The 19,786-nt window shown below is 49.1% G+C and overlaps 2 protein-coding genes across 3 annotated transcripts; both read left to right on the forward strand.

The window, feature by feature from the left end:
- Positions 1-13,733: 13,733 nt before the first annotated feature.
- On the forward strand, positions 13,734-15,616 carry CBY1 (chibby 1, beta catenin antagonist). The gene is made up of 4 exons (XM_009949770.1): positions 13,734-13,808; positions 14,226-14,331; positions 14,412-14,527; positions 15,536-15,616. Exons 1-4 carry the CDS (start codon positions 13,734-13,736, stop codon positions 15,614-15,616), a joined length of 378 nt encoding a protein of 125 aa, XP_009948072.1.
- A 718-nt stretch (positions 15,617-16,334) lies between these two features.
- On the forward strand, positions 16,335-18,279 carry TOMM22 (translocase of outer mitochondrial membrane 22). Of its 2 annotated transcripts, none has more exons than XM_086469143.1 (4): positions 16,335-16,445; positions 16,557-16,675; positions 16,928-17,045; positions 17,535-18,279. In XM_086469143.1, exons 1-4 carry the CDS (start codon positions 16,335-16,337, stop codon positions 17,607-17,609), a joined length of 423 nt encoding a protein of 140 aa, XP_086325269.1. In that variant the 3' UTR covers positions 17,610-18,279. The 2 variants fall into 2 exon arrangements, with proteins under 2 accessions (XP_086325269.1, XP_086325260.1); XM_086469134.1 differs by having other exon boundaries at positions 16,335-16,442.
- The last annotated feature ends 1,507 nt before the right edge of the window (positions 18,280-19,786 follow it).

The raw sequence follows: 19,786 nt of genomic DNA on the forward strand, positions 1-19,786 counted from the left end.
CTCTGAATCATGAAATGTATGCTTTGGGAGACCCAGGTCTCTTCTGAACTGGGAGAGCTTTCTAAATAGCTTTTGCAAATTCCAAAATAACTGCTCTTGACTAACTCCATATACACAGACTTTTGTTCTGGAATAAGTGCACCTTGTTCTACTTTACCTTAATCATCTTTATGATAAACAGGAATAACAGACTAATTATGAAATAAGACTGCCCACATACATAGCTAAGTGGGAGTAGTAATTGCAGTTACGTATATCTTTGTGTGGAGAATTGACCTCCTAGGTCAGATAAAAGTAGGATGAAGAAAGCAATAGTAAAATTGATTTGCTATGAAACCGTTATCAGTCTTCAAAGTCAGTGACAATGCCACCAACAAGCTTGCATTTAAATTAAAGCTCAATCGCAGGCCTGGTTAGGTGAATTACCTTCATTTCACTCAGTAAACCAGAAGAATTGACTAACTGTTCCTCCACTCCCAGGTGAAATGGGAAGCCATCACCCAAGGGAATGAAGTACATAATGCGGCCAGTCAGGCCCTAGGGCTAGGCCTGAGCAGGCTCCAGAGCGCGGCCAGGCTCCCATGCTCCCCCAACTAACGCCTCCCGCTGCAGCTCTCCGTCAGCCCCAGCTTTGGTTCGAGCCAGCAGGGCATTATGCTCTCCCTTATCTAAACGGCTTTACATTTTCTCCTATTTGTAGTCGCGCTGGTGCTCATCCGAACAGTAAAAAAGATGAGATGGGATCAGGCAGCCAGGGCATGGGGAAGAGAGGCAGGGAAAGGCTGCCTCAGCAAGGTGTTGGATCAGTCTTGCCATTTGGTGGACTCTCACCATTCCTGCAGACAGAGGGACTTCTCTGGGACAGAATGCAAATACAGGAGGTGGAATTTGCCTGGTGGCAGCTGTACACATTAGTGCATGAGACAGGAAAAGAGAAAGAAGCAACAGGGATTATTGCTTTAGGAGGAAACTGAGGCAGAAAACTTGATTTAACCAAGGTAACTCATTAGAAAGGGAGTTAAAGCGAGAAAATTGCTGACGGATGCATCTGCCACGCTGCAGAACACACGACTGTGTGTGTGTTCTTCACACCAAAGAAATTCTGACTCCTAATACAAACAAGCTGGAAGTTCAGCAAATATTGTCTTAACTGTTATGGCCAAGAGAGTCAATGCTTCTCTAACTTATTCACACACCAGCATTGAAGATTAATCTGAAAAAGACACAAAGGAAAGCAGCTTTGTCCACAGAACATAGGAGAGCAGAGTTTTCAGTGTTACAGCTAAAAAAAGCATAATTCATGGATGTTTCCCCCCCCCAGTACATTCCAGCTCACAGAAGCTGAGTGCTTCTGTTGTCACATAGGTTGAATAATGACTTTGAGTACACTGCTCTATTTTGTACTCGGGACAGCATTTTTATTGGCATGCTTCAGAAAGAAGAATGTATTTAAAGTGCAGCTAATAGAATTTTTTTTTTTTTTTTAATTTCCAGGTCACAGCAGAATTCACTGATCACATCAAAGAATGGCATTTTACAAGAAAAACATTTTTAAATTCGCACTTGGAAGAGGTTCAGCACTGGAATTTGAGACATTTCTTTGTTAAAAAAAGAAACCAAACTTTGAAGAGCCTCTACTTGAAAAACTAATGATTTTCACAGTGTTTCTACATACCTTATGAGTTTGGAAAAGTTGAGGCTTTCTAGCTCAGCCTCTCAGTTGGTAGCAGCTTTTCTTTTAAACCAGACATGCTGCAGAACTGAGCATGCTCTTCTTTTGGCCAGTTTTTTACTCTTGGCTTTGCCTGCTGCGTCTGCAAGTGACGTTGCATGTAAATTACAGAAAAAACCCCAGTCTTGCTCCATTTGTATTCCTTATGTTTGTCAGGCTAGTGGCCAGAAGAGATATCATAAGCACTTTGTTTTTCAAACCCTAAAACTTGGATAGGCATCGACTGCATCATCACACAGTTATTTTTAGCTTAGAAAAATATTTAGAGCTCTCAGGAGTTGTAATTAGCTTTAAAATACTGCATTTCCTTGATTTTGCTACACAGAGCCTTAATTTTCAGTAATGGTTCAGCTAATAATTTTCCTCAATCCTGCACCTTCAAACTTCAGAGATCCATTAGCCTGATTATTCTTGTTTTATCCCTTGTTCCCCTTTCCTTGCGTTATCATGGTTTCTTTACCAGCCTTACTGGAAGTGTGTCTGTTTCTTAAACATTTCTTCTGTACGTAACTGAAGAAAGCTTTTAACCTCTCCTCCTCATGTTCTTTGCTGAATTGGTGATTATAAATAACATATAGGTGTCCCTGAAAGTCAGTGCAGGTGCACAACTCCCACTCGGTTCAGTATACGCCTGTACTTCCTACTGCAGTCAGTCTGCCTCTTTTGTCTGTCCCCACTGATATTTTCCCACCGGATTATTAAGGCAGCACTTCCTGCTTTACCGGCCAGGCAATCCAAGACAGAGCAATAGGTCAGAGTTTCAGAGACCAAATTTCACACACAACCTCTGTTCTTAGGGCAGTGAGTACAAGACAAGTAGGAAATCACATGACACTCAAATATTTGATTTCAAAATAGTATTCATGTTGAACTGCAGCCAGGAGATGTTCCTAACTGACCAGCCACTGTTCCCCATCCTCAGCTACCACAGTGCTAACGCAGCAAAAGCAAATTGGAGATAAAAAGCTGATGAGAGTAACAACCATCTTTCATTCCATGCATTTGTAAGAAACGACTGAGTGGCCTTGAAGGAACTCTCTTTAAAATAAAAGCTAAGAATCAGCTCAGGAGTCGTAACTATCTGGGTGGAGGACTTTTCTGGGTGTCGCTTCAGGAGGAATTCAAGTATATTTGATAGGAAAAAAAAAAAAAAAGGCAGGGAAGGAAATTCCAGACACAGATAGAAGCAGCATGCAGTATAGAGTTTGTCTCCAACACTGTACTAAAGTTCCTAAAGAGCAACAGCTAAAGGAAGCCTGTCGAGAAGCACACAGTGCTACAGACTTCAGAACTGTCATCAGTAGGAGACTAAAAACATATCCAAAGCACGAAGGTTTAGAAACTGTACTTGTCAACAGTTCAACACAATTGAAGTTGTTTCAACTCTCTTAGAGGACCTGCTCCAGAGAAAGGAATAACGTCCTCTCACCCATTCCTCTCAGGAAGATGAAAGGTTTTAACAGGGACAGGGAAGGGACCTTACTGACATAGGGACAGAATCTCTGTGGAAAAACTGACAAGAAAGCAACACTAAGCTGTGCAAAGCAATCCCACTTCCACACTCCTTTTACACGAGCAGCTGCCCTTAAGAATCTTTTCTGTATTGCAGGGCATATGTGGATGCCGAGAAGATCAGCTATGTCAGCAGCAGAGAGAAAAATTCACTCAAATCTATCACGTCTCCCATCTTTCTCCAAACACTGCATCGCCTCTCTAGGATGAGGTGCTATTTTTAGTCTTCTAGTTTTAAGCATATGTTGAGATTGCATCCAAACTCTTTCCTTCTTATCCTTTTCAAGCTTTGCATCTTGGGTGTGGAGGTCTGAAATATGAAATATTAGCCGTCTGGATTCCCCTCGCCTAGCACACGTCAGTGAATCTAATACCTAAGGAAGCATTTGCACTAATTAGGCACACACAAGAGGATACACACACAAGCAGCTTTGATAGGTTCCAGCTGTCTAGGTTGGACAAACATATACAAATATATGTACACACACCCTCCTGCTTCTTGTCTGGGGAGCACATCCTGTAGCATAGCAAAGGCCTTCAGAACAACAAGCCTGCAAAGCTGTAGTAAAATAAGTAATATTTAACCTTTTCTTGTCCATTCTACGCCTGGAAAAGTCACTTTTTTATATTTTACGGTTTTGGACTTGGAAGACTTTGCTTGTTTGATGGGGTTGGTACTTGCTAGAAGCTTGTCCATGTCTCCAGTCCTTCAAGAAAAAGAAAAGGCAGAAAAACTTTCAGTAATTTACCATGTTGGTAGGATTAATGCCTTAATTCTCATGCATTCTCTTTAAAAAGTCTAGCCCATCCACAAATGAAACATAGCTGTATCTAGGGCAAAATAGAGCAGCCACTAGTGCTAGCAGCACCACATTGCAGTCATGGGAAACGGAATAAAAACATCCTCTCTTGCTGTAATGGCAGGAGAAATTTCAGGGTCATAGAAGGCAATTCTAGGCTTTCAAAATAGCTGTGACACCAGGGTAATGTCCTCACCTAGTAAAAAGTAACTGATGGAACTATTCCATAAAGTGCCCAGCCAAGTCAGCTGTCTCCAGCAGAAGCAAGTCTGGAAGATTTCTTCCCTCAAGATTCACTGAGTCCATGAATTGCTTTAACAAAATTCATAAAGCACAACACACTCATGTGTTTCAATATGCAAATCTGGGTTAAAAATGGCAGTAACATCACACAGTCACTGTATTTCTCCAAGCCAGTTTTATAAGCAAACTAGCCTCTCCCAAATACATCTACTCCTTGCACAATTAATTACTCAGTGAAGTATGTTGCCCCCTTGCCACGCTACAGTAACAAAGCAGCACTGGTAAGGGGGCTTTTTCTAACACTCAGTAATGGCAAGACCCTGGCTGTGGTGAGAGAAATTGATATGCTGGCAGCGTGGCAGTATCACTTTGATGATATTTAAATGTAAGCAAAGACAAGGATTCCAAAGAACGAAAGTGATCTGGAGCCTGGCAGCGTTCCTCTAATAGTGTATATTAAAAGAATAAATACACCAAGCTTGATTTAGCTTGGTCAAGAGAAACAGAAGTTGTTGCTTCCACTTGTTGACAGGCATGTGACAGCACAAACTTCCCTCACAAAAATATGTAGAAATCAGCAAGATGCAAGCTGAATAAATTGTGTGTCATGCTGAGAGAAGTCATCTGCAATATGAGTAAATATAAAAGAAAATGCTTGATATATCTAATTTCAGACTTTAAGGAGAATAACTTGCTCTCCTGCCAGCTTGTTTTCCAGGGCTCTAGGTTTTAATGGAATGGGCAGACCTTACAACTGATCACCTATTTCTTTTCCCCGTCTTCGATGTACAATACAGGAAAAATCACAAAGTGTGCAACAATACACACACTGTTCTTCAATTTAAGAACAATATAATTCAGTTTATTTCCAAAGCATTTGTAGAGAAATAAATGACTGACTCCATCAGCACCGACTTTGAATATTCTCACTGGCTTCTGTATCAGGTTCAGCGTTGCCAGCCTCCTGTTCCAGGCCGTCACTTTGTGTACATTTACCACTACCATTCCTTCCACTGTTCATACTTTTTTCCATTCTACTTTGCCCAAATATCCTTCTCTTGCTTTTTTGTTCCTTCTGTCTGACTTTCTTTGCTCTCTGTACTTAGAACTTTTCCCTTCTTTGTGTGACAAATAACCATCTTCTCCTTTCTCCTAAACCACTAACAAAAAGCGGGTCTAAAAAAAACCCAATGAATTTTGATTAGACATTTCAAAGTAATTTGCTACTCTGTATCCAAGTGCAGGGTAATGCTCTTGCATTAGTCCATCATCCAGGTCATTCAGGTCCCAAGATTTCAAACCAGGAATTAAATCAGAGGCTCGTAATTAAACAGCAAACTCTTAGGCGCCAGGCACCTGCAGTTGCCATTGAGGGCAAAATAAATTCTTATATTATAGAGCATTTTGGAAAATATCACTACTTGTCTAGGTGACTAAATACCAGATTAGGACATTTATTCTGGAAACTGCAATCCCCAGTTTTTACTGACTTGGTTATCCTCACTTGCAGCCTGTTGGACATTAGCTCACCTGTCTCGATTTCCATTACAAGCTTTTCCGTGTTCTACACAAAGCTTGACATACTGACACGATCCCTGACAATAAGTTATCACTACCAGTTGTTTAATCTTGGAACTGAGGCAGCACATTACTTCAGCAGTAAATGAATGAATGAATTGTGAGAGCAGCCTGTCTGCTGACCCATGAAAACAATTTAGCTTTCTTTCGGACTGGAAAGATTTAAATCTTCAGAGACTCAGATTTTCATCTGCTTTTATTTCCAAAATGAATCAAATTACATAGATGTGTGAGCCAGGAACGAGTTTCTGAGTATATACATGCGACTTCCCTCCCAGTAACATTATGGTGTGTAAGTCAAAGTTAAGTATCATTTTCCCTGTGCCACGTTCTCCACTTACTTCTTTTCTAAAGGAGATGACTCCTGTGTCTCGGCTGGCGAGTACAATACAGACGGCAAGCGCTGCCTGCGGAATGATGACCTGCAATGAGCGAGAATCCCTAAACAGCAAGGGAAGTGCAAAAGGTGCTTGTGGGGCATGTGTTTGAAAGCAGTAAGATCAAACTTAGAGAATGAGAAGTCTGCTAGGGACTTCAAGAAATTCTTTCTGAATGGTTAAGGAACAACTCTTTTTTCATGTCATCTGACAAACTGATCAAAAAAAAACACCCCAAACCGACAAACTTGTCAGTAATAGGAACAAGATAAAGAGGTCAGCAATGGATACTTTTAATGAAAGCCTTAGCTTCTGTGACACATCCATTTGCTGGCCACACATCTTTGTGAACATATTTTTATCCTACATTCTTGCACAGAGTGCTTACCAGCCTTCTCTGGACTGCCTGTCATCTTGAAGGCATCTGGGTAAGGGAGGCAGAATGAAAAACACAGTTCATAAGTTTGGAATCCAAGACGTAGAACCAAGTTTATGCAGAGAGAGCACTCTCCATAAGGCTCATTTTGCTTGGGCATTGAATGCAAATTCAAAATTTGTATTTTCAGGATTCTCTTTCCCTTGTGAACCAAAGAAGATCCTGCTTTACTGCTGCTGAACACAGTGATACCATCCAGCTATTTATGTGACAACTGTTGAGCTATCAAGATCACCTTCTACCTGGTCCTAGTAGGCCTCTCATTTGCACCCCTTGCTACCCCAGGGAACAACACAGAATTAAGATGGGAAACCAAAACACAACAATCGGATCTCCCATTTACTGCTCTAAGTACTACAGTACCTGGCCTTCAAAGCTTTCATAGGAACAAGTTCTGAATCTTCCCGTGTCCCTGAATAGTTTTACCCCAGGCTAGTTCAGGCCATGGGTGAGCAGCATCTGCATTCCCTGAAAGCTTGAAAAGCCACCTGATCTGCATATAAGCTTGAGCAGATACCCAGGACTGGAAAGGACTTTCTGGGCCACGCAGTCCGTTCTCATGCTACTGCAGACACCACATCATCTAAAGCCCATGTTACTTCCAATTTTTGTCTTTGATAAGAGGCCATCCACAGGTATACATTTCTAACACGAAGAATCAGTATAGAGTAAGACCTATAGGTCAAGGCATCCTGGGGAGAAAAATGACCACTCGGTTCGGATACGGAAGTCCTATTTAGATTAGCAGGGACTAGGACAAACTGCTTACATCAGTGTTCTTACGACTCTCCTCTGACAGCAGATTGCTCATCTTGAATTTTTCTGGTTACAACTGGGAACAGGCCCAGTTAGCACAGCTTCTTGGGGTTGGTAGTGTGCCTAAGTGGAGAGAAACAAGGAATGGTGAAAGAACGCGGAAGGGAAAAGGATATTCAGCACCTTTCTCCCATCTTCATAGTGTGCTGTACACACTAAGATTCACAGTATCTCACGATGCAGTATCGCTTGTTGGTATGGACAAAGCACAGTCAATGTTCATCTAAGGCATGAGATAAAACAAGCGTAGAAGAGGGTTTAGAATGCAGGCCCTGTTTGGTCTCCCCTATAAACAACATGGCAGCTCAGCCCAACGGCCTCACATCTCATCTGCAGCTGCAGAGGGTTACAGCAGAGCATAAGAAACTGATCCACGCTGAGAGATCCTTTCCCTGGTATAGGCTCCCCGCATCTGCTAATCGGGAATCTACAGACTGGAGGTTTAATATTTCATCGTTTCCTGGAAAGGACATCTTAAGTGACCCAGAGAATGGATAAGTGTGAAAGTAAGAGACAAAGAGGAGAGTGAAAAGGCAGACACGGAAGCAAGCAAGGCGTAGCCAGGTAACAGGAACTGAACAAAACAGGGCTTAACACAAGCTTTCACTGCTGCGAGGGCTGCACGTGTCCTCTGAACCTTTGGTCTCCTGATCACCAAGGACAGCCTCATGGCAAACCCTGTCAGGAAGCGATGGATTCTATCCAGTGCACGTGAGTGTCTGAACTGCCTGCATATTTGCTTAAGGTCTTTGAGGTGAACAGTGTGGCCAGAATGGTGAATGAGGATTGGAAAAGCCCTTCAGAGGCCTGGGAACTCTGTATACAACATCCTGGCTTCGTATACACTTTCCCTGCTCCTTATAGCAGAGGATACACGTTTTACACATCAGTACATATAAGAAAGGCCCAAGTAAACAAATGTGAACATGTAGAATGTGTATGTGGGAATTCAGGGAAGGAGGGCAGAATCCGAGTTTGAAAGACAAGGGATAACTCAATTTGCAGCCTCCAGCTTGCAAGAGCCACATTTCCTGACAGAGCAAAACTGCTCTCATCCATTCTAAAACTGTAATGCAAAGCTGTGTCTTGGACTCACCAGCACTGAAACATGATCTTGGGAAAACAGAACAGAAGCAGAGAGCTTGACTCAGCAGTGAAGAGAAAAAACTAGGGTTTAGGGAAAGACAAATGAAAACTATGCACTTTTTAGTTAAGAGGTCACGGACACAGTGTTCTTTTGAATAACAAAGTCTACATTTCAGCCAAAGCAATGACTGCAGCTTTGAAGAGGCAGTAATTAAGGAAAGAAGTGCACAACTTGGGGAGAAAGAGAACAATCAAACAGACTGTTAGTGATGATATTTAGAACTCTTAGTAGACAATGAAAGCCTGCTGTGAAAAGTGAAAGAAAATTAAGAACTGAGGAATAAGTAAATAAGTAAAAGAGAAGGCAGAGGTGAATTAGGCAAAGGCATATTCATTGGGTGAAAGACGGTGGGCAGACGCGAGTGACTGGAAATCAAACCCGTGCTTTACCCCATTTTATTATTTTACTTGTGTTATCAAGAGCCTTACTATCCAGAAGACAAAGGCATAAACTTTCCTGGCTATCACTTGGTGGTTCAATGCAGGGACAGCACCCATGACACCCCAGTATCGTCAAAAGTTACAGTACAACTGATGGTTGGATATTAGGATTCCTGCAAGCATTCATTTATAGCAGCCTCCACAGCACTCCGAAAAATCCCTATTTATAGGATAAGTATTAGTTTCAGATTACTCCTGTGGGGACGGGTTTCTCCACCTCATTTCACTGTCCCAGTGTTTTCCTTGCCTAGCTATAAGCACTGCAGTGAGGGCCTCCTGGTGGTGGAACCTGCGACAGACAAGCAGGAGGAAAGCAGAATTCTCTGCAAAGCGGTCAAACAGCTGATCTTCTGTCTCTTGAGCTCGCTATGGCGAAAAGAAGAAACAAAGAGAGAAAAAGAGGTGTCTGCTTTGTCAACAAAATATAGGTGAGATATTTAATATCTAGGATACATCACTAACAGCAGAGCGCTGAGGTGACAGGAATTATCTCATTGCCAAAGAAATTAATTTCAATTTGCCAAAAAAATTATTTATTTTATAGGTTTTAAACTCAGTCTCATTTAGCCCACCAGTCAACGTAGCAAGTTTCAAGCAGCAATAATTACAATAAATATTCTCTTTGATATCAGAGTAAGCCTGTAGCCAGTCTACTGAATTCACCAGTCAGTGGGGTTCACCTGTAATTACTGATATACCAAAGAACAGTAATAATCCCACAGTGTATATGAAAAAAGGCAAGAGAAACACTATGGAGTTAAAAGTGGCTCTGAGCCCATCTAAGCTATAGATTCTGTATCGCTTGTGAACTGAAAAACCCAAAGAAGATGCTCCAAATTAGGCTACCAAGAACAGCTTGGGTCTATTCCAAAATTTCCAGTCATGTGCTACAGCCCTATCTTTGTCCTGTCACTCTCTCAGCCTTTCGCCAGTGTTCCCAAAGACAGCCTCATAAAAAACCACGCAATTTCCTTACACAATGACTATAATATGCAGGTTCTTCACTGTTAAATGAGCTTTTGCAGATCCTAAGTGGTATCTCTAGTTATTGTGCTGGGAGAGAGAATGGGCACCAGGTGTTCACTTCCCCACGAAGCGAAAGGGACAGAAGGAGGCACAGCACTACGCCATAACACTTTTAACATCGCTTAAGATCACACGTCAAACTACCCACTGGCAGGAGAACAATGCAATATATTGAGAGACAATGCTAGAAACAGCAACGGTCAGCTCTTGCCTCAGATGTAAGTGGAGAAATAATGACAAAAAGCCACTGCCAGAATAGCCTGGGAGGCTGGTGCAGCGAGGAAATTCCACAGCATTTTTTTTTTTTGGGAAACAGGAGTCTGGCAAGAAATGAAATTTAGTGAAACCATGCAAAGGAAGAAAGATTCCTGAAGCAAACCACACCAAAAAAAACAGATGCTGAACCTCTTTCTCTAGCTCTCAAACTTCGGGAGCAGCTTTCTGAGCTCTCATTCACAAGCCCTACCAACTGTGAAGCTATTCACGCACATACTAGCATCCGTGTGCGCAGCAATCGGGCACCCAGAACTACGCCTTTGCCTCACACGCCCAGGCGGTGGGGATGGGCTGCCTGCCTTCGCCCGAGTCTCTGCCTTGGAGAAAGAGGCTGTCAGAGAATCACGGCGAGACCCTGGATAAATGAGACAGTTTAGTTTTACAATAATCATGATGTATTACTACAATACTCATCCTGCTCAGCACAAGACTCGAGTGCACTTCCCTGCTGAAACACACACGTTTCCTCTAGGAAGGTGAACTTTACCACCCCTGTGTTACTGGTGGGGCATGTCCTGACCAGAGCTTCTTAATATCTGGTTTTTCCCCTCTCATTATAAATACTCCTTATGAAGGAAACATATGTGCCTTCTGTCTTTGAGCATCTCAGGGAGATGCTTCTGTCATCTGGAGCTCTTCAGGTGAAAGTGGTTGGTAAGTCAAAGTTTTTCAGTGCTTTTAACAACTAAAAAAAAAAAAAAATAAAGAAAATGAGTATTAAGAGCTCAGTTCCTCACTATCCTGTATGGTCTTTGACTCTTCTAAGCACCTACGTTAGCTACACGTCTTTTTCAGTTCAAAATTGCAAATCTCCATTCTCCCAGCTTTTCTTCCAAGGTTCTTCCCCTCGTTTCACTTCTGGTCTTTCCTCTTTTTACCTTTCTCACCCAATATATGCACATGCACACACATACAGATGATGACAGGAGCCACAACTACTTCACAAAGCCCTTGTTCAGAACTGCAAGTTTTTTGTCTACTTTTAAGTGTGTTGGTGTCGTCCCTCTGTCCCTGAATCCCTTCTCTTACTAAAAAATAAATAAATAAATCACTAGTTTCCAGTGCACAGACCCTAGTACACGGGGTCAGAAGGCCACTGTTTTTATAGCGTGCGTCCTGCAAGAATCAGATATTGCTTAACTGGACTACCAGAACATGCTGCAGCATCAGAGATTTTTCTTGCCTATAGTCACCGGGTTGGCACTGCTGTATCTTTCCAATTCGCATTACAAGCGAGCAGTTTTCTGGTTCACTTCAGGCAGGGTGCCAATGCAGAATGAAAGATCGTTAAAAAACTTTTTTTTTTACAGACTATTAATACCGTTACAAAGCAAATTAAAAGGTGGGTGATTCTCCTCTGTTTTCTCCTCTCTTTTCTGCTGGAACTTCTGTTTATATTCCTGCCCTCCCTCCTCCACTTTTTCCCCCTTTTTATTGTTCCTCTTTAATTAAAGCTAGTATCCTAGCATCTCATTAATCTAAAATTTTCAGGAAGGCCTCACAAAGTCCTCAATAGAAGCTTTTCTAACAATGAAGCAAGTAATTTCAGATCACTAAAACCTAGCAGATTGGAGAATGATTCTAAAATTTAGAAAAGGAGTGGTATTTTGCCACTGCAAAATGAAAAAATATTGATGATAGGTGCTACATACCCCTGCTGTTCATTCAAAATATTATCCCAACCAACTACCAAGGCCACCTCCTATGGAATACAAGCCAGCAAGTAACACAATAAAACTAAATTTATTCCATCATGTGCTGCGAAGGGAAGGCTTTGCAACGCAGGCCGAAAATCAGGACGCTGGGACCGCTTCAGAGGACAGCTCAGGAAGGAACTGCCTGCTCTTGTCCCTCCAACTTCTATCCCCTCATTCCCTGACCTCAGACCTCCTCCACCTCTTCTCCCGTGTTCCCAAGCGAGAAGGAATTCTCTGCCTAATGGCGTTTCGATGTTTATCTGCAAAAAGAAACGAATTTTAAAAAAAGCTTTCCAGCCAATGCAAGCACTTTAGGGACGGCGGGAGGAACGAGCGGGCAGAACACCGCAGGCTGGGCGCAGCCCGGCCGTGAGAACAGCCCTGTCTCCACAACAGCAGCTCCGCCGCGCACGGCGGCTCCGAGGGGCGGCCGCAGCGGGCCGCCGAGCCGCGACGGCAGCGGGCCGCCGGGGCTACGCGAAGGCCCACCGCCTACACCGCCCGGCGCCGCCTCTCTGCCTCGCCCGCTCCCGCAGCCCCGGAGCATCCCTCACCGCCGCCCTCCCCACGGCAGCTGCCGGCCCCGCACCGCCCAGGCCCGAGGGCTGCCGCCTCCAGACGCCGCCGCGGCGGCGGCGGCGGCGGGGAGGAGGAGCGGCGGGGCCCCGCCATCGCCATGGCAACACAACGGCCGCAAACCGCTCCCGGGGCGGGCGGCGGCAGCGGCTGAGCCCACCGGCGCGGTGGCGGACGGGGAGCGCCGGCAGCAAGCGCGGCTCGCCGGAGAGGTGCTCTTCTTCTTCTCCCCCCCCTCCCCCCCCCCCCAAATTAAGGCGAACCTCGATGGAACAGCCCGGCCTAGCCGCCCCCGCACCGCGGGGCTGACCCCACCACTCTGGGGCGGGGGGGGAAATGGATAACGGCGGGGTGTTCCTCGTCTGCTCTGCCCTCGCCAGTGAGATGCCGGGAGGGAAGACAGAACGAGGGACCACCCCGGTGCCGGCCCGTACCGGGGGATAACGCTCTCCCGTTCCCCCCTCCCTTCTCCTCAGCGTTCCCGGTGGGTGGTACGATCCGTGCCCGCCCCCCCACCCCCCCCCGGTGCCGGGCAGCGTGGCGCTGGGGATAGCTACCGAGTGCGCCTGCGCGGGCGGCGGGGTGCGAGAGGAGGGGGCGCAGCGGCGGGGGTCCCAGGTGAGGGCGGCGGGGGGGTGGGGCTGGCTTCTTGTTTACGGTGGTGCTGGGGGGGGGGGGATGAGGGATGGCGGCAGGGGCGGCCTCGCACCGTTCGCCGCCCCCCCCCCGCTCACGTGGCGGCGGAGGTGCGAGGGGAGCCGCGTGCCAGCGGGGCGGGGCGCGGGGCGGGTGGGCCAGGCCCCACGCCAAACACACCCCCCCCCCCCAACCGCCATTTAACCCTTCAGGGTTCCTTTAACGGGGGCGCACGGCGTGAGGAGAACGGGCGCGGGGCCCAGTTTTAGGTAGAAACCGTGCAACGTCAGTGGAAGCACCGGAAAACGGGCCTCCGGAGGAAACCTCGTCCCCGCCGCTGCGGCCGTCTTGTGGCATCGCCGCTTCTGGCCCGCGGCCGGTCCGCGGGGAGCAGCGCAGGGCCGTGGGGAGCGCCCCGGTGCGCCCAGCCGGCACCGCGCGATGCCTCTCTTCGGGAACACCTTCAGCCCAAAGAAGACCCCCCCCAGGAAATGCGCCTCTCTCTCCAGTTTGCAAGTGAGTCGCGCGCCCTGCCTGCGGAAACGCCTGCTCGGTGGCCGGGGGTGAGCGGCGTCACCCTGAAAGGGGTCCCAGCCGTGCCCCTTCCCTCCTGCGGCGACGCTGCTGGTGGCTGTATATGAAGGTTGAAACGGAATGGCGCAGGGAAGGGCCGTCATCGCCCCACCCGCGATCCAGAACTTTCACCCGAAACTTCTCACCGATGGTCTCCGAGCCCAGGGAGACGAGTGTGTATTTGGGCGGGAAAAAGCGCAGGCACGGCAGTGAGCGGAGCTCATCCTCCAGAGCAGGATTTCAGGCTCCAGGGCCAGTCGGACCAGCAGCTTTCGTTGGAAGGCCAGACCCTAAGGAGATGGGAGAGCAGGGGGTGGCTTTGGATCTCTGTAGACGCTGAGCGTGATCTTCTCCCTGCAGCTGGATAGATCGGCCCATGCGATCGATCAGGGCCCGGAATACAGCATCCCCACCATGAACCTCGCCGGCCAGAGCCTCAAGTTTGAAAATGGCCAGTGGGTGGCAGGTAGAGAGCAGCTCGGCTCTGACCTGAGGTAGCCACAGTTGGCTGGCAGTCTGTATTTTGACCTCTCTCTTTCCTTCCAGAATCAGGAAGCTTCACGGGGGATCGCAGGGAAATGCAGCGCTTGCGCAAACGGAACCAGCAGCTCGAGGAAGAAAACAACCTCCTTCGGCTGAAAGTGGATATTCTGCTGGACATGGTGAGTCTTTCCCCAGCTGCAGCGGAAACGCCCACGCTAGGGGTGCTGGGGCGGCCAAAGGAGGCCGTTCTGGCTGCGCCCTGCTCCTCCCTGCCGCGCCAGACAGCCGTGCCGGCAAAGCGACTGTGGGAGGAAAGTCTGATCTCCCCTGCGAGGAGCGGACAAGGTTCCCCCCCTGCCTGCAGCAGAGCCTGACTTTGGTGGACGCTGTGGTGGGATCAGAGGGGAGCCCCTGCAAGTGCCCTGTCTCCCCTTTCCCTTTCTGCGTGGAGCACGGCGTTTTCCTCGCCCCTCTGCCCTGTGAAACCGCATTACAGCCACTCTTTCGGGTCATGGAACGTTAAAGCTTCTTCCATCTGCTGTCACAAGTGGTGTGACACCTATTCTGTGTGTAAACCTGTGGATGAAAGAATTCCCAAGCCCTAAACAAACTGAAATTCCACCTTACCCAGGGATCACAGCGTGAAAATGAATTAAGATTGATTTAAAATTGATTTAAAATCTGGAGACATTTTCAGCGAAACAGAATACGTGCGTATTCTCACTTGGTTAGTGATTTAGCCCTTATTTCAGCCTGAGCAAACACCTACTTAACCCTTCATCGTTCTCCTGACGTTCTTCCCTGTGTTTTAAAACTGGCAAGCCAGAGCGCTTAGCGGGAGCTCCAGCTGCTCTCCAGGTTTTCTAGGCGACCTGAGCGAAGCGCGAAATCCCAGCTGCCCTCTTGCTGGAACGGGAGCAAAATGCCCTCGCGCGCTCGGGCGCTGGCCTACGGCTGTGAATCTCGCTGACGCCTCTGGAAGGGCGGTGCTGTGAAATCGGAAAAGCTTCCGAGGCTGCCGTGACACGAGGTGCTTCCCCAGAGGGAGGACGATCTCCAGCCCCTCGAGGGAGCTTTCACCTCCCGTGTCCGAGGAACGCGGCGAGGTCACCGATCCGGTGGTGTCCCCACAGCCGTAGCGCGGGGTGGAGGTTGGGGGACTCGCTCACTCCTGTCGTTTGTTGCAGCTCTCCGAGACGACCGCTGAGACCCACCTGATGGAGAAGGAGCTGGAGGAGCTGAAGCACCACAGCCGGAGGAGGAAGTGAAGAAGAAGAGGTGGCCGGAGCAGGGGAGTGAGGAGGGTGGCCCGGAGCTTTGGCTTCCCCCGCGTGTGGGGTGTGGGGCTGGCTGGGGCCTCCTGGCCATGTCGGTGCTACCTGTAGGGCCGCGAGTGACAAGACGCCCCCAGCACTGCGCGGTGCCGTGTAACGGCCGGCTCGGTGCCCCAACGGGTGACGCCATTAACGAGCACTTTGCCTTTCCCCACCGCGGCCCAGCGGTACGTACCCCCTTTCCTAAGGCTGGCTGACAACAGGCAGTGGAGAAGATCACCCGCCGGGTGGGCTCTTCCCTGCCTACTGTGCTCCAAAATGCCGCAGGGAGACCCCCGCTGCCCTCACGCACCCCCAAATCTGTCCCCTCATGGGGGAGTCGTACCAGCTCCACCGCCTAGCAGGGCGCTGGGGTTGCTGTTCTCAAGGGTTTTGCATACCTTATATAAAAATATACATTTAAAACCAGCTTCTACGGGTGTTTGTTGTGTAAAGGGTCGCGCTGCGAGCTGGAGTGGGGGGTCGAGGGGAGGGAACTGGGGGCGCTGCGCGGAGGGAGGCGGCCGGTGCTCCTCCGGGCCGCCAGGGGCCGCTGCTTGACCACCCCCACCCCGAGAGCGGGCGGTGGGAGCACCGCCCCGGTTCCGGCGGCGCTCCGCCCGCCTTTCCGCTTCCGCTGGCTCGCCTCCCTCTCCGTCCCTGGCTGGTGGTGATGGCTGCCGCTGCGTCCCTCTCTCCGGAGGAGTTGCTGCCCAAGGGCGGCTCGGGCAAGGCCGAGGAGCTGGAAGACGAGCTGGAGGAGGAGGACGACGACGAGGAGGTAGTGGGGCGGCTGGCGGCGGGCCGGGCCGGGCCGGGCGGGGCGGGCGGGCGCGGTGACCCCGGCGGGCGCGCAGGGCCGGGGCGGGCCTGACGCGGTACGTGCCGCCCGCAGCTGGACGAGACTCTGGCGGAGCGGCTGTGGGGGCTGACGGAGATGTTCCCCGAGAGCGTCCGCTCGGCGGCCGGAGCCACCTTCGACCTGTCGCTGACGGTAGCGCAGAAGATGTACAGGTGAGGGAGCGGCGGGGCGGGAGGCCCTCGGCAGCGGGTCCCGGTGGATGCAGGGCGGGAAGGGAGCGGCAGGGCCGCGGTCTTTGTTTCTTCGTGGTGTGGGCAAAGCCGGGCAGGGGGAAGGTGCCGCCCCGGAGCTCGGGGGTGGAACTGGGGGAAGGCTTTTGTCAGAGGCACGAAGAAGCAGCCTAACGCCTATGAACCGCAGTGAAGCAACTGGTTCTTATTCCTACTCTGCTTTCTCCTCCCAAGATTCTCCAGGGCAGCTCTGTGGATTGGGACCACCTCCTTCATGATTCTGGTTCTTCCTGTCGTCTTTGAAACTGAAAAACTGCAGATGGAGCAACAGCAGCAGCTGCAGCAGCGACAGGTGAGGTGGGAAGGCCCCAGCCCTCTCTCCTGGCCCTTCAGAGTCAGCTCAGGGTGCCTGTGCCTCCTCCCAGTCACCAGCTGTTGAAGGAGCTTGGGGATCAGAGTGCAGCTTGTTACACGTTGTGGCCTCCTTCATCCCCCCCTGATGCTCTGGTTGGATGTTCCAATGGGACGATCCTCCCGATTCCCAGTAACAGGCTGGCAAAATGCTCTGGCAAACACAACCCGGCTTTTGCTGGGCCAAATTAGGCAGTGGGGGCTGCGCACAGGCCTAAGGCAGCAACGCCCAGACCCGCCCCCTTTGCATTTGGTGTAGTCGAGTCTTAATCTCAGTTGTCGCACCAGGGGAGGAACCGATCCTGCAAAACGCTGCGGCCAGGACCTTCATTGCCCCGACGAGGAGCTGCGGGAGGGAGGGGAGGGCGGCGTGGTGCAGGGCAGCCGTCTTGGGTCCTTGCAGCCCCTCAACTGACCATTTTCCTTCCAGATCCTCCTCGGACCCAACACGGGGCTCTCAGGGGGAATGCCTGGGGCCCTGCCTCCGCTCTCTGGAAAAATCTAATTTGCGGAACCTGCGTTGGATTCATATCGTATGGGAAGACCTTGAGATTATGATATATTGAACTGTTGATTTGTTGGGTCAGGGCATTTTTTTTTTCTTTTATTTTGTTTGTTTTTATTTTTGGTTCTCCTTTGGGACATTGACCTGTTCATAATGAGGGGGGGAGGGCCCCCTCTCTGGACCTGATGACGGCTCCTGTCTGCATCCTCCCCCCATACAAGTTGTGAGTCTTTCCTTTTTATTCAATCAGTACGCCATAACCGGTTACAGACTTGAACTGGGAGAGTTCCTTTCCCAGCCTCCCTGCCTCTCCCAAAACCACCCTGGGGTGCACAGGTCAGGCTTCGAAAGGTAACAGTCACACAAAAACAATCCTTTCCTGGCTGACTCGGAGCCGAAGGACACAGGTGATGGGAGGAGTAACTTTCCCAGCAGACAAAGCAAAGGAAGAAGGGGTGCAGGCAGCTGTACCCCCTGGAAACCGCTCTCCGGGAAGACACGTCTGCAAAAATACTGTCACTGCAGCTTCACGTGCGTGCGCGAGAACCGAGGGAGCGGCAGGCCACCCGCAAGACGATCACGCCCATGCTGATCCTCTGCCTCATAAAGTAGAGCTTCAGATCTCAGCTGCGTATTTTTTTGTATTGAATATTAAATAAATCCAACCTGAGCAGTGTGGTTTTAATAAGACGGCTTTAGGGAGGCTCAGTTCTTTCAGAGCCGTCGGTGGCTTTGCACGTGGAGACCCCGTGGTTTTGTGCAGGGCCTGGCGGTGGGGGAAGGGATAGACACCGCTTTGTCACCTCCTGCTGTCTGAGGAAGCTCTGCATGGCTTCAGGGAGCTATGAGAGGTGACTCCACCTCAGCACTGGTGATCCACTGTCAAGGTTCTTAACTCAGAGAAAGGTTGCAGTTTTATAACCAAAGAAAAAAAAAAATTTATTTTTCTTTTACATACTTTGTTACACAACAATTCAGTTGAACATACAGAAGTGATAGTACATTTATATGGAAGTGTTTTTTTCCATTTTTAATATTTGGTTAAACAAAATACATCTCTGTAAACAAACCCAAGACAAGGCTCTAACAAAACCAAACGAGCAAGAAAACAAACACGGGCTTTCCCCGCTCCCAAGCGGTGGGTCCGGACCAGCTCGCCCACCCTTGGGCAGTGCAGCCTCGCCTCCCACAGGGGTGTGATTATACTCCTTCCCTTTACCTGAGCAGCTGGGTCACACCGTTCCCCACCCCGCCACGGGAAAGGAGCTGACAGCCGAGGCGAGGAAAATAGCCCCAAAATATTTTAAAACATCTTTGCATATTGTGCACTGATCCGTTGGCTTGCAGTTTCCATGCAAACAGGGTTTCTCCAAAGTGCGACTAATCAGCATAGAAAACGTTGCTGTTGAGATTTATCCCCCCCCCCCCCTTGAAGAAATGGCTTCAAGTCACGAGCAGAACGCCTGCAGGCTGTGCATCCTGCCTGTAAAGTGTTTAAAAACTCTGCCAGCTGGTATTGGTCATTGGAATGTGTTACGAAATAGGACTTTTTATAGAAACGTTGGGTCCTTAAAACTTAAAGAGCCATTTGCCCTTGACTGCGGGAGGCTGTGCTCAGAAGACTGCAAAAGAGTGCTTGCCAGACATCCGGGGGTCAGTGAACGGCATCGTCCCGTCGTCATGCGGCCTCCATTCTCTGTTAGGAAGGTGTGATTTTGGTGGTCTCAGCTTCGAGCACCTGCTCGTGCGTCTGCAGAGCTCTCGAGAGAAAAATAACTGAGAAAAGGTAGTTACAGCCCCTCCTTGCGCAAGCTCAAACACCAGCAATAAGACTTTCCCGCACGATGGAGCGGGGATCCTGTGAGCTCCCATCACGTCCCAGAGGCCGCTGTTTAACTGAGACACAGGTTGAGGAGGGAAGCAAAGAGCAGCTCAGCCAGGAAGCGCTAAACGCAACCAAGTCTGTTCCAAATCCAGCGTTTCCTCCTCCTGCTGTGGAAGGCATGACTGAGCTACAGCTCGCCCAGGTGACGGGAAACAGCCGGTAGAGATTCCCTCTTAGTGTCTCCACGTCTAGTCGATCTTCCCCGTGGAAGGGAAGGGAGGAAAAAGTGATTTCTCCATTAATGGAATGTTTGTCAGCCAATGCTAAGACAGAGGTTGGTTCGACTGCCAAG

This window comes from Leptosomus discolor, chromosome 1, assembly GCF_034619465.1.
Source record: "Leptosomus discolor isolate bLepDis1 chromosome 1, bLepDis1.hap2, whole genome shotgun sequence".
Taxonomy (NCBI): Eukaryota; Metazoa; Chordata; class Aves; order Leptosomiformes; family Leptosomidae; genus Leptosomus; species Leptosomus discolor.

Excerpts from the sequence above, each read along its gene's own strand:
- CBY1 (XM_009949770.1), top strand. The coding sequence starts at position 13,734 with ATGCCTCTCTTCGGGAACACCTTCAGCCCAAAGAAGACCCCCCCCAGG. Across the intron at positions 13,809-14,225 it reads CCTCTCTCTCCAGTTTGCAA|CTGGATAGATCGGCCCATGC; the intron begins GTGAGTCGCGCG and ends TTCTCCCTGCAG. Across the intron at positions 14,528-15,535 it reads TGGATATTCTGCTGGACATG|CTCTCCGAGACGACCGCTGA; the intron begins GTGAGTCTTTCC and ends CGTTTGTTGCAG.
- TOMM22 (XM_086469143.1), top strand. The coding sequence starts at position 16,335 with ATGGCTGCCGCTGCGTCCCTCTCTCCGGAGGAGTTGCTGCCCAAGGGC. Across the intron at positions 16,446-16,556 it reads AGGACGACGACGAGGAGGTA|CTGGACGAGACTCTGGCGGA; the intron begins GTGGGGCGGCTG and ends TGCCGCCCGCAG. Across the intron at positions 17,046-17,534 it reads AGCAGCTGCAGCAGCGACAG|ATCCTCCTCGGACCCAACAC; the intron begins GTGAGGTGGGAA and ends TTTTCCTTCCAG.